General features: G+C 44.3%; 1 protein-coding gene across 1 annotated transcript in view; it reads right to left on the bottom strand.

Annotated features, from left to right (window-relative positions):
• The window catches only part of RUFY1 (RUN and FYVE domain containing 1), a 47,156-nt gene that overhangs the window by 23,381 nt on the left and 10,108 nt on the right, over positions 1-13,667 (bottom strand). The window contains exons 5-8 of the mRNA XM_077746262.1: positions 8,297-8,358; positions 5,398-5,463; positions 2,600-2,669; positions 168-269 (exon numbers count right to left, since the gene is read on the bottom strand). Of these exons, the coding sequence (XP_077602388.1) occupies positions 168-269; positions 2,600-2,669; positions 5,398-5,463; positions 8,297-8,358 (300 nt within the window). The remainder of the gene's footprint in view (positions 1-167; positions 270-2,599; positions 2,670-5,397; positions 5,464-8,296; positions 8,359-13,667) is intronic.

Raw genomic sequence — 13,667 nt, 5'->3', positions numbered from 1 at the left:
GGTCCAGATGGCCTGCAAGTGGTGTGGGAGGGCCCAGCGGCACCAAACAACACATATCTGCCTGTCCCAAGGCCTGCGTCAGTCACTAGTCAACAATGAGCGTGAGCTCTGCCATGGATGCGTGCGCGTGGGAGACATGCCACCCAGCTGTGAGGTCAGTTTCTCACCTCCACACTCTTTTCGCTTCTTTCGCGAATTAACTCATTTTGTTCTCTTAATTGCTGCTGCTCTTCTTGAAGGGAACAAATCCGGTCTGTTGCAGCTGAAAGCTGATAAAGAAAGATTTTTTTATGTTCCTTAACGTTGAAATTAATCTTAACCGTTCAGATTAAAAGTCAACATTTGGCACCTTCACGATTGACGATGTATTTCCATGTATTTGATATTTTGTTATTTCTTTGTTTTGAATAGGTAATACATTCACGTCATTTAAAAAAAAATGAGAGCAAACCACTTAATGTAGGCAAGGATTTACGGACACAAATTATTAGAGACACCTGAGTGTCCAATATCACGGAAGCTTACTGAAGGTCAGTGGGGGCATAAGGCAGAAGTATGTAGTTATTAAAATGTTTGCAAAGGCTTTTGATATCTTTAGGGTATAATATCAGTTGGGGGAAAAACGCAAGTTCTATGGTACGTTCTTGCCTCTAGTTAAAAAGAACAAATCGCCTACGTTAGAAACGCTTAGGAAACATTGAAGACCACAAGCACACAGATGAGAACAGTAGCTGTTACTTAGCAAAGGGATTATGGGCTTTTTCCCTGATTCTTCACTCTCTTCAGTTTTTTCAGCCAATAAGAGTAAGGATTATTTTTATCACTAGAGGGAGACTTAAAGCATTCTGGGAAAGGAATCCCAACCAAAACCCGCCAAAGCCAGGCCCTAGAAAGCCATCTTCCTGTACTCAATGAGTTACCACAGGGCGGGGCCAAGTGTACACAAGCCTGTTGGGAGGAGGCTCTCTGGAGAGGCAGGTAGAGGCGTTAGCATACCCACCAGCCTCTCCTTATGCAGCCTCTGAACACAGCCTGGAGAGAGAAGGGCAGGCCGGGGAAGGGGAAAGAGGACGGGAACTGGGCTGTGTTCTTGGTGGCACTCACTGAGGGGGGCGTGGGGCTGAAGCACTGAACTCCTCTCCTCTCTTGGTCAGCCGCATCTAAGTCCATGTGGACTCAGAACCCATGACTGGGGTTTCTAAACATAACTGCTGCGCCCAACTAAGAAACCTTAAGGCTCTAGAGGTGCTAGTTAACTATCTGCTAACTCCCACTCCGCTCTCTGAAGTCAGGGAGAGGGCACCCTGAGGAGAGGGACTTTTCTCTAAAGCATGTTTTCCCTTAACAGTTGTTGGCCTTTGAAGAAAAAATAACCTAGCTGTTTAGTTTCAAAAGCTAAAATTAGACCTTCCTTCAAAGTATGCCACCTCGCCTGGGAGAACGAAGAGTCAATCTGTTCTAAAATCAACTAATGTCTCCACACGCCAAGTGTTGTGTGAGGCACATTTATATAACACAAATCTCATTTTTACAACACTGTCAGGGGTGAGTTATCATCCGATTTGGAGATGAGGACAGTTTGGCCCAAAGACCTGCCTACCTAATAAACTGAGGCCCAAAGGCCTGCCCACCCACCCAAAGGCAATGCGGGTCCTCCGATTCTAAGTGTGGTGAAGCTGCCCCAGAGAAGCCCATCTAGGAATGCCGACTTTGAATTTCCTTCTCCTCACACAAATCTGAGCTCCTCTCCTTAAAGCTGTTCAGGGCTCTCCCCTTAGGAGAGAGCAGTCAATGTAAATAGAGGGAGCCTTAAACCGAGCCCTCCGTACAAAGGCATGCTCTGCGTCTCTCCTCTGGCCGTAACCTGCCTCCACACAGAGGTGGGGGTCATGCCTTGGCAACCTCTCACAGCCCTCTTCCTCCCCAGTGAGACCTGGTGGGGAGGCCCGAGCAGCCAGGGACCGCTACCTGTGGAAAGCCTCAGAAAGGCTGAGCAACCCCCCTCCTGCTAACAGGAGACAAGATGTGTCCACCAAGGAGACTGCCGGGCAGCGGGCAGCAAGCTTTCTTCCTCGGCCTCAGCCCTCCTTCTTCCTGTCTTTTCATTCTCTCTCTTCCTAGTGAGAAAGCAGAGAAAGACCACACTGTGGGGAGACTGGTTCCAGGCTCCTGAGAGGCCGAAACACATCGAAGGGGTGGGCGAGGGTTCTTTTACCTCATTACCACAGTCTGTGCCTCCTGGGCAGCAGGGAGGCATACTACGTCAGGGAAAGGTGGGGAAAGAGGAGAAGAGAAGCGCATCCACCACAGGAGCTGGGCTTTCCCAAGGAGGCCTTGTCTTCCCTGGGGTTCACTGTGAGGTGATAAAACCTAAGTCACTTAGAACTGCCTCATGATCAGTGGCACTGGCTCACAGGAAGCCCCAGACAGGGCCAACACAGACATTCTGAGGATGCGAAATTCCGACAACACCGGTCTCACGTGCAGCTCAACCCATACTTAGCGATTCCCATTCCGACCGGGTGGTCGGATGTACCAACCACACCGTTTCTCTTAACCTTGGGCCATTCTGTCCTAATAATTTCAGTAAGTTACAAACCTCTTCTTGAAGTTTTGAATTCGTCTTTTCCAAGCCATCTATCTTGCTTTGAAGATCCCCAACTGTGCAGCTAGAGAAAATAACACATTAAGTAATGGTGAACTTAGGAAGGCTGTTTCCCCAACCTCTGAACAATGAGAATAGACTCCTCGGTTTCCTGTATGACACGGAGAGGTGAGGGGTCTCTGATTAGCTCAGAGATGAGAATCCTGAAGACATACATGTGTGTGCATGCGTATGTGTTTACTGAAAAGGTTTCAATATCTTTCCCCCAAAACGAGCTATCCATTTCTTTTTCAGCCAACTGGAAAGAAAATCATTGTTTCTCCCTAACATGGTAGATGGGAACCAAAACGTGCTGGCAGTCATGCATCTAAATAATGTCCATAACAAGATATTAGTACTTTAGGGTTATGGGATCAAAGGGCGTTTTTAAATATTTTTTATACTTTGCCTCATTGTTTCAAATATTCTTTATGTTATACATAATATGTCCCTACTGAAAAATATGTCAAATGAATGTGAATCTAATACTCAATAATAATGGCCACGACAATGATGACAGTAGCTTCCTTTTTGGAAGGTCTCTTGTAAGCACTTTATTTATTTAAAATTTATTATTAATTAATTCTTAAGTTTATTTATTTATTTTTGAGATCGAGAGAGAGAGAGAGTGAGAGAGAGAGAGAGAGAGACTCTGTGCCAGGCAGGGGCAGAGAGAGAGAAAGGGAGACAGAGACTCCAAAGTGGGCTCTGAGCTGACAGCAGAGAGCCCAGAGCCCGATGTGGGGCTCAAACTCACCAACTGTGAGATCATGACCTGAGCCAAAGGCAAATGCTTAACCCACTGAGCCACCCAGGGGTCCCTAATCTTTTTTTAATGTTTATTTATTTTTGAGAGTGAGACAGACAGAGCGTGAGCAGGGGAGGGGCAGAGAGAGAGGGAGACACAGAATCTGAAGCAGGCTCCAGGCTCCGTGCTATCAGCACAGAGCCATGAACCCATGAGCTGTGAGATCAAGACCTGAGTGGAAGTTGGACTTTTAACCGACTGAGCCACCCAGGTGCCCCCTCTTCTAAGCACTTTAAATGCATCAACTCGTGTGCCCCTCCCCATAATTCTGTGAGTAAATCTTACTGTTACCTATTTCACAGATGAGGAAAAGCTCACATAACTTAACACTGGAAAAGCTCACTTGGGTTCATTTCCCTCTGGAGGGGCACCAGGATCTGAACCTAGGCTGTCTAGCTCGAGAACCTATATCTTTTGCCACCAAACTGGTGCCTTTTGCCAGTGGGGGGGAGGGGAGGCAAAGAAATAAACCTGGTGAGACTAATACATCAAGGTTCAAGCACTGGGTACGAGAAAAATTAAAATACAATGACAAAATAAAAAAAAAGGAACACAAAAGATATAGAGGGAATTACAAGTTTTAAAAATATGTAATTTTCAGTTCTAATTGTGTAACTTAGAAAATGTCACTAAAATTTATACTTTTCTTAGAAAATATAAATTACCAAAAAAGATATATCCTCAGGAAAATAAAAAACGTAGATAAACAACTCAGGAAAAACTGAAAAGCTGACAAAGCCCTGCCTCAGTAAATTTAAACTTTGATCTTCACATTTTCTGTTTTTTTTTTTTTTTTTAATTAAAAAAATAATAATAATTTCTGCTCCCAGCTTGGGGCTCAAACTCATGACCCCGACATCAAGAGTCACATGTTCTACTGACTGAGCCAGCCCGGTGCCCCATGCTTCACGTTTTCCAGGAGGAAAGCATACTCATGAACCAGAAGCTCCTCCTGATTCATTCCGTGAAGCTGCAGAACCCTGACACCATGCCGGGGGGAGGGAGGGGTACTACCAAACGATTAGGGCAGTTTACATACCAAAAAATGATGATGAAGTCACTAAAACTACGAGCAAGTAGAGTTTATCCCTGTGACTCTGAAATGGCTCCATATGAAGAAATCCATTAGTAAAATAAAATTCCTCCCACCAACAGACTAAGGGATAAAAGTCATGATTGCCTGAATGATGCTAAAGGCACCTGAGGAAATCTGACATCTCTTCCTTATAAAACCAGCCCATAAATGAGGGATCTATCAAGGATCTCTGAAACCAACAGCCAACATCACGCCGCAGGAGAACTCGGAGCAACTGTCTCCAGGCACGTTCTGCGAACCGTGCCAGCTGCTTTGGCAGTCTCCTTGGCTTCGGGAGCCAGAGGAGCTGCCCCTCGATGCACTGCTAATGTGCACCGCCCGCCCGGAGGGGATTCGGAGACACAGGGAATAACCTGTCTCCCAACCACTTTAGAGCAAACCTCCACCGGCTCATGCTTCCTGAAACACGGCAGCAGCTTTCCAGTTAAAATGAAAAAATGACAGTAAAGACGCCTGCTATTGCTACTGAACCGCTGTTGGGGTCTAGCCCTTTCCAAGTGCCCCGGCACACCAGGGGGATGTGTGTGGATCCCCGGCGGGAACGGTGCTCCTCACGGCAGTTACTTCCCAACCAGGAGGCTGAGGGCTGAGGGCTGAGGCTCAAGACTTCATTTGCTTGCTTTCTACGTTGTCTAACTGCACGAAGCCAAGAACCAAAGACTCCCAAAGCTCCTTATCGAGAAATCCTACCCTTCTGGTCTGTACACACGAGCACTCTAGGAAAGCCCTTTGTCACTGGGTTTGGAAAAAAGGTCAGTTATAAATATACAGCAATTCAAAAATGTTCCATGGAACAATTATCGGGTACCGAGACTGAACTGTGACACCGGAAAAGTGAGTGAGTCCTACCTCAAGTGCCGGTTAAGTTCTTCCACGTAATTTTTTTGATCGAGGACATCAGTAATTCTTTCGTGCCTTTTGAAAAGAGCAGAAACAAAGAGAGATTCCTTTAATTCATGGCTAGTACCATGTAACCGCCCCCTAACTTTCCAATCACCTTGAAGAAGTACCAATACCACCAGGAGACCAAGCAGTGTCAGAGCTTGGTAATACTGTCTGCCTGGTCCGGTCCTGGTGTGAGTAGCGCAAAGCCGGCCACCGGTGTGGTGGGGGCAGCAGCCAGGGAGACGTGAGCAGGCTTCCTGCAGACACCCTCCTGCCCGTCAGGCCGGGCTCTGGGAACGGGAGAGGAAGCCATATGGCATGCGTGGTGGACACACCGATGGCCAGGTGCAAATGGCCCTCTCTCGAGGTGGCAGCATCAAGCCTGTGATGCTAAGGGAAAGAGGATGGCTCGAAAAAGGAGACCAGAGGCTTTTCAAAACATAAAGCTGACGAGCCAGGTAAAAACAAAAAGACTTTAATATTTTTAAAAATTTATTTTAATGTTTATTTTTTTATTTTAGAGANCCCCCAATGTCTTTACATATATACATACATATGTACGTACAGGGGATCATTCTCCACAGGTTCTTGCCACAGGTGCTGGATTTGTTTCTCAGCACGGTTCACTGTTTTCTGCTACCTGTTCTGCCCTTCACATAGCTCTTCAGGTAACTCACGTTAATATTGTCTGCTGAGCCTATATGCATATGATCATAATATCTGTTTTATATACAGATAGATACAGTATGTAATTAAAATATAGAAAATACGTTAGGGATTTATTGGGGTTGTTTACAAAAATGACATACAGTTGACGCTTAAACAGTGCAGGGGTGAGGGAAGCTGAACCCCTGCACCACTGAAAATCTGCATACGGCTTTTGACTCTCCAAAAATTGAACTTATAGCCTACTGTTGATGAAAGCCTTGCCAATTACATAGTCTACTAACACATATTTTGTATATGTATTTTATACTATAGCCTTACAATGAAATTAAATAAAATGTTATTAAGGAAATCATAAGGAAAACACATTTATAGTTCTGTACCATATTTACTGAAAAGTATCTGTGTAAAAGTGGGCTTGTGCAGGTCAAGCCCGTGTTGTTCGGGGGCTCAGCTGTATATACACTTCTCAGTATCATACTTTTCTGATTCAGTTAACACCTTGTGGAAACCCCTCTAAGTCTACTATAACCAGTAGGTTAAATCTGTTCCTTAGCATATAAAGTGGAATATTTTGAATGTTCTGTAATTCATTCAGTTATCTCATTAGATATCAGTTTATTTTCATTTCTTTATATTATATTTTTGGGGGCACCTGGGTGGCTCAGTTGGTTAAGTGTCCAACTCTTGATTTGGGCTCAGGTCATGATCTCACAGTTCCCAAGATCAAGCCCCGCATCCGGCTCTGTGCTGACAATGCAGCGCCTGCTTGGGAATCTCTCTCTTCCTCTCTGTGTGCCCGCATCCCCACTCGTGCTCATGTGCATTCTCTCTCTCAAAATAAATAAATAAATGTTAAAGGAAAAAAAGAATATTTTTGTCTAAGTTTCAAAGTGGGTGAATCTTTGTACTCAAGAAGCCTGAGGCATTTGTGGGGTACCCTCTGCCGGATAAGGTGTGCTGCTAGGACATTGAGCCTGTGGGAGCCCTTATCAAGAACACATCTGAACGACAGATAACAGGGGCGCCTCGGTAGCTCAGTCAGTTGGGCGTCCAGCTTCGGCTCAGGTCATAATCTCACAGTTTGTGGGTTCGAGCTCTGTGTTGGGCTCTGTGCTGACAGCCAGCTCAGAGCCTGGAGCCTGCTTCAGATTCTGTATCTCCCTCTCTCTGTGACCCTCCCCTGCTCACGCTGTCTCTCTCTCAAAAATAAATAAAACATTAAAAAAAAAAAAGATAGGTAACAAATGGTAAAATATTCAAACACAACCCAAGGGTTTACAGTGAAACTCCCTCCCATGCCTGCCTCCTGGCCTCTCCCCACCCAGAACAGCCACTGTCAGTAGGTGTCTACGTGCCACTCTTGAAATGGTCCAGGCCTGTGGAAGCACAACATATAAATGTGGATGTACTGTCTTCACCATAACTCCAATGGTAGCATGTTATATACATTGTTTACTTTTTTTCTACCCCCCAATGACTCCTTTAAAAGAATGTTCTTATTGGGGCGCCTGGGTGGCTCAGTCGGTTAAGCATCTGACTTCAGCTCAGGTCATGATCTCATGGTTCATGGGTTCAAGCCCCTCATTGGGCTCTGTGCTGATAGCTCAGCGCCTGGAGCCTGTTTCAGATTCTGTGTCTCCCTCTCTCTCTGCCCCTCCCCCACTCATGCTCTGTTTCTCTCTGTCTCAATAATAAATGAACATAAAAAAATTATTTAAAAAAAAAGAAAGAAAAAGAATGCTCTTGTTCATAAACAGGAAGAAGAGCTACGCATGGCAGGGAGGGACAGCAAAGACACACAGGATCAAAGAATGAGTCCAAGGGCAATATATATATATATAAAATGCTACCATCCCACTTATATTCAAACAAACCGTAAGGCAAATTATATGACCAATAAATATATACCTGCAAGGCATTTAAGAAAGATGTGGAAGGAGCCATGAGCAGCTTCCTCTGAGGAGGAGCAGGCATGGGATTGAGCTGGGTATGAGGGGGCAGTGTGAATGGGGACAGTCCTTTCTACCCTGCAGAGCTTGGTTCCTTGCACAATGCACATATTCATGTATTACCTCTGTGACTAAAAAATACCTGCTGAAAATGAAAAGGTCGAACAAAGCAAAAAGAAAACGGAGCATTCTTCGCCAGAATTTCATTTAAGATGTGGAACAGCAGCAGGCAATGCAGTACTTACTCTTTGCCACCATCGAGATCCTGCACATCCTTAAGGTAGAGGGAAAAATCGATCACTCCAACCTGATCAACATAAAATGTACAGGTATTAAATAAGAGAAAATTTCTGTTTTCTACAAACCTTACATCTTTAAAATTCAGGGCATTTACCTTCCTGTCTCCTTCCTACAAACATTTAGTTGGACTGACCACCTCTACAAAATAGTAATCAACTGAACAAACAAACCAAGAGAAAGATAACCCTGCCACCTTCTAGAAAAAAAAAAACTTATCACAAATCAGGATTTAAGGGAATATTCTGAAGTTTTACCTCCTCATCAAAATTAGTTTTTTGTATGTAAACAATAATCAAGTTGTTCACAAAGATCAACAAAGTTCTTTGAGTACATACAGAGTAATTAAAAAAAAAGAGGGGGGCACCGGAGTGGCTCAGTCAGTTAAGCGTCCAACTTTGGCTCAGGTCATGATCTCAAGGTTCATGAGTTCAAGCCCCGCATCAGGCTCTGCGCTGTCAAAGCAGAGTCTGCTTCAGGTCATTTGTCCCTCCAGGCTCCTTTTCTCTGTCCGTCACCTGCTCATGCTCTCTTTAAAGGGAGGAAAAAAAAAAAAAAAAAAAGAAGCCTGGATGGCTAAACTAAGGTGGTAGGTAATCTTAACTGACATTCTGACCCCTTCCTTCCCCTAAAGGAAATAGGGGAAATTTGTGGTGAAATAGTCCCATCCCATTTTCCAGGGAAAATCCTCTGCCGTTGTAAACAAGGGAGAACCAGAGCCTCTCACATCTGAATGTCAAGGGCTTTGTCCAGAAATAGAGACCTTGAGAGAGAATGAGAGCCTGGTCTGCCACTGTCCACTACTGTGTAAGTGGAGGCACTTCTTTTTATTTTTTATAAGTTTTTAAATGTTTTTTAATTTTATTTTTGAGAGAGACTGAGTGCAAGTGGGGGAGGGGCACAGAGCAAGGGAGATGAAAACTGGGAAAACGGGGCCCATCAGTAGAGAAATGTGTATCAATTCTGTAATAGCCCCATGCACCCATCACAAAGAATGCAGTGGGTGGCATGTATAATGACATAATGACAGGAAGACAGCTCCAGGAGAAAATGGGACATCCCAGAGTGGTATGTACAGCATTAACCCTTTACAGTGACACCACTTACGTTAAAACCACAGCCATGTGAGAATTTCTCCAACTTCTCTGTCGCACTACCCACCAACCTACATTCCCGACCCTTGAACCTGGGCAGCCTTAGTGTCTGTCTTGAGTAAAAAAGCAGCAGAAATGATGCTGTGACTTCTGCAGTCACATTAATGGAGGCAACACAAGCTTCTTCCTGGCTCTTCCCAAAAGGGCATATAATGCTGAAGCTCTGAGCATCCCCGAAAGAAGTCTGGCTACCCTGAAGCCACCACACTGGACACCAAATGGAGAGACCACATGAGGACAGGGGTGCCTGAGAAGCGTCTGCTGTTCCAGTCCCAGCTTCCTGAACCTTCTCAGCCCAGAAGACGGACAAGCAGGACAAGAGGCCTTCAGTGATGGCTGCCCTGGCCGCTAACCTGGCTGCAATCACAGAGCTCTTAATCCAGAAGCCTCTCTCTGCCCAGCCAACCCCTGAGATACAGTGACTGCTATTGGTTACCTGGCTGTTGATTCGTTACCCAGAAATGGAAGCCAAGAAAGGATTTAATATGAAACAAAACCCACATAGACAGAAATGCATAGAAAAAGTGGAACTGTTTCTAGAGAGATTTTTTCCCCTTAAATTTTACCACTATCTGTGGGGATGAACAGGATTGAGGCGGGAGGGGAGGAGAGGAGTTTGAATTTCATTCTTCACTTGATATGCTTCTGAAAGAACTTTTCAGCAAGCATGCATTTCTTTTGTAATAAAATTAAATAAAAATAAATANGAACCGTGAGATCATGACCTAAGCGAAAGTCGGACACTTAACCAACTAAGCCACCCAGGCGCCCCAATAAAATTTAATTTAAAAAGTACATTTCCTAACTGCAAAAGACCCTCAATAGAAAGGAGAGAGGGTTAATACTCAAAGTAGACATTATTGGATCAGAAACTAAATAAAGCCCTCCTCTTAAAGCAGAAAAGATCAAGAGCAAAAGATCAAATGCAAAAGCTGTTTCTTCGAATTCAACATAGCAGACAAATCTCCATCAAATATAATCAAGATTTAGCAAGTGCACAACATTGCCAATGAGAAGAGCAAGATTTTAAGAAGCTGTAAGAGAATACTCTCTTATAACCAACAGACTTGAATGAAATAAATGACTTCTGGAAAAAGATAAATGACTAAAAAATTGTCCTAAGGGGCATGTGGGTGGCTCCTGATTTTGGCTCAGGTCATGGTCTCATGGTTGTGAGATCGAGCCTCGTGTCCAGCTTCTCACTGGGTGTGGCGCCTGCTTAGTATTCACTCTCTCTCAAGCCCCATGTTGGCTATGGAGCTTACTTTCATTTATTTATTTATTTATTTTTTATTTTTTTATTTTTTTAAAAATTTTATTTCTAGGAGAGAGAGAGAGACAGACAGCATGAGCAGGGGAGGGTCAGAGAGAGGGGGAGATACAGACTCTGAAATAGGCTCCAGGCTCTGAGCTGGCAGTCAGCACAGAGCCCGACGCGGGGCTCTAACCCATGAACCGCAAGATCATGACCTAAGCGAAAGCCGGACGCTTAACTGACTAAGCCACCCAGGCGCCTCAACTTTCATTTATTTTTAAAATATATTTGTTTTTATGTATATTTTACACATTTTTAAGCCTATTTATTGAGAGAGAGTGGGGTAAAGGCAGAGAGAGAGCAAGAATCTCAAGCAGACTCCTCACTGTCAGTGTGGAGCCTGATGCAGGGCTTAAACTCACAAAACTGTGGGATCATAACCTGAGCCGAAATCAGGAGTCAGCTGCTTAACCGACTGAGCCACCCAGGCACCCCAGAGCCTACTTTTAAAAATAAAAACATGTTTAGGGGGCACCTGGATGGCTCAGTCGGTTAAGCGATCAACTTTGGCTCAAGTTTCACAGTTCGTGAGTTTGAGCCCTATATTGGACTCTGTGCTGACAGCTCAGAGCCTGGAGCCTGCTTTAGATTTGGTGACTCCCTCTCTCTCTGCCCCTCCCCTGTTCATGCTCTTTCTCTCTTGAAAATAAATAAACATTAAAAAAATGTTTATTAAAAAATGCAAATTTGATGGGTGCCTGGGTGGCGCAGTCGGCTAAGCATCCAAGTTTGGCTCAGGTCATGATCTCACGGTTTGTGGGTTCAAGCCCCACATAGGGCTCTGTGCTGACATCTCAGAGCCTGGAGCCCATTACAGATTCTGTGTCTCCCTCTCTCTGACCCTCCCCTGCTCACGCTGTGTCTCTCTCAGAAATAAATAAAACATTTAAAAAAAAGCAAATTTGAGGGGCGCCTGGGTGGCTTAGTCAGTTAACCGTCTGACTTTTGCTTGGGTCATGATCTCGCAGTTCGTGGGTTCGAGCTCCGCGTCGGGCTCTGTGCTGACTGCCAGCTCAGAGCCTGGAGCCTGTTTCAGTCTGTGACTCCCTCTCTCTCTGACCCTCCCCTGCTCACGCTGTCTCTCTCTCTCTCTCTCTCCTAGGAAAAAAAAAAAAAAAGCAAATTTGAGATGAGCTGTTTTTGTCTATCAGATAGATTGAAAAAGACCAAGAAAACCCATCATGACATCACCATACTCATGTAGAATGTTTACTGTGACACAGTAGTCCCCAAATTTATCCTAAGGAAATCAATGGACAACAGTACAAAGAAGTATGAGGGTGTTTATAATACTGTTGTAATATGGAATCAACCTAACTTTATGAGGTACTGGTTAAATAAATTATGGCACATTCATAAAGCAGAATACAGGCATACCTCATTTTATTGCCTTTTGCTTTATTGTACTTCACAGACATTCCGTTTTTTACAAATTGAAGGCATGTGGCAACCACGTGTTGGGGAAGTCTATCAGCATCATTTCCCAACAGCATTTGCTCACCTCATGTCTTTGTGTCACATTTTGGTGATCATGTATTTCAAACTTTTCCTATTACTACATTTGTTATGATGATCTGTGATCGGTGACTATGACTTGTTGAAAGCTCACATGATGGTTAGCATTTTTCAGCAATGAAATATTTTAATTTTTTTTTAAAAACAATTTTTTATACTTTATTTATTTTTGAGACAGAGAGACCAAGTACAAGTGGGGGAGGGGCAGAGAGAGAGAGGGAGACACAGAATCTGAAGCAGGCTCCAGGCTCTGAGTTGTCAGCACAGAACCCGACACGGGGCTCAAACCCACGAACTGTGAGATCATGACCTGAGCCAAAGTCGGACACTTGACCGACTGAGCCACCCAGGCGCCTCTTAAATAGTTTAATTTTTTAAAAAATTAGAGAGAGAGAGAGAGAGAGACAGAGTGTGAGTGGGGGAGGGCAGAGAGAGAGGGAGACACAGAATCTGAAGCAGGCTCCAGGTTCCGAGCTGTCAGCACAGAGCCTGACGCAGGGCTCGAACCCACAGACTGCGAGATCATGACCTGAGCCAAAGTCAGACACTTAACTGACTGAGCCACCCCAGCACTCCAGCAATGAAATATTTAAAGTATGAACATTCATTTTTATTTATTTACCTTATTTTTATTATTTATTTCCATTTTTAGATATGATGTTATCAAATCACACACCTGATAGGTTACAGTATAAACGTAAGTTGTACATGGATTGGGAAACCAAAACCAAATCCAAACCAAAAAAACCCCCCCATGACTCACTTTACTGAGATACTCGCTTGTACTGCAGAGGTCTGGAACTGAATTTGTAGTATCTCTGAGATGTGCTTGTACTATGCAGTCATTTAAATGGTTTATATATCGGGGTGCCTGTGTGACTCAGTTGATTAAGCGTCTGACTCTTGATTTCAGCTCAGGTCACAATCTCACGGTTCATGGGTTCGAGCCTGGTATTGCGCTCTGCTTTGTGTCAGCGCAGAGCCTGCTTGGAATTCTCTTTCCCTCTCTCTGCCCCTATTCCACCCATGCTCTCTCTCAAAACAAATAAGCTTTAAAAAAAAAAAAAAAAAAAAAAAGGCTTATATCTCAAGGTGCCTGGATGGCTCAGTTGGTTAAGCGTCCGACTCTTGATTTTGGCTCAGGTCATGAGCCCACTGTTTGTGAGTTTGAGCCCCATGTAGGGCTCAGCGTTGATAATGCAGAGCTTGCTTGCGCTTCTGTCTCTCCCTCTCTGCTCCTCCCACCACCACCCCCTGCTTCTGTGCATGTGCATACTCTCAAAATGAATAAAACAAGCTAAAAGTAAATAAATGGTTTATATTTCTACTGACATT

The sequence above is a fragment of the Crocuta crocuta genome, unplaced genomic scaffold, assembly GCF_008692635.1.
Source record: "Crocuta crocuta isolate KB4526 unplaced genomic scaffold, BGI_CrCroc_1.0 scaffold218, whole genome shotgun sequence".
In the NCBI taxonomy this organism is placed as follows: domain Eukaryota; kingdom Metazoa; phylum Chordata; class Mammalia; order Carnivora; family Hyaenidae; genus Crocuta; species Crocuta crocuta.
Note: the sequence above shows the minus strand (reverse complement) of the source record. Positions and strands in the feature narration are given on the sequence as shown.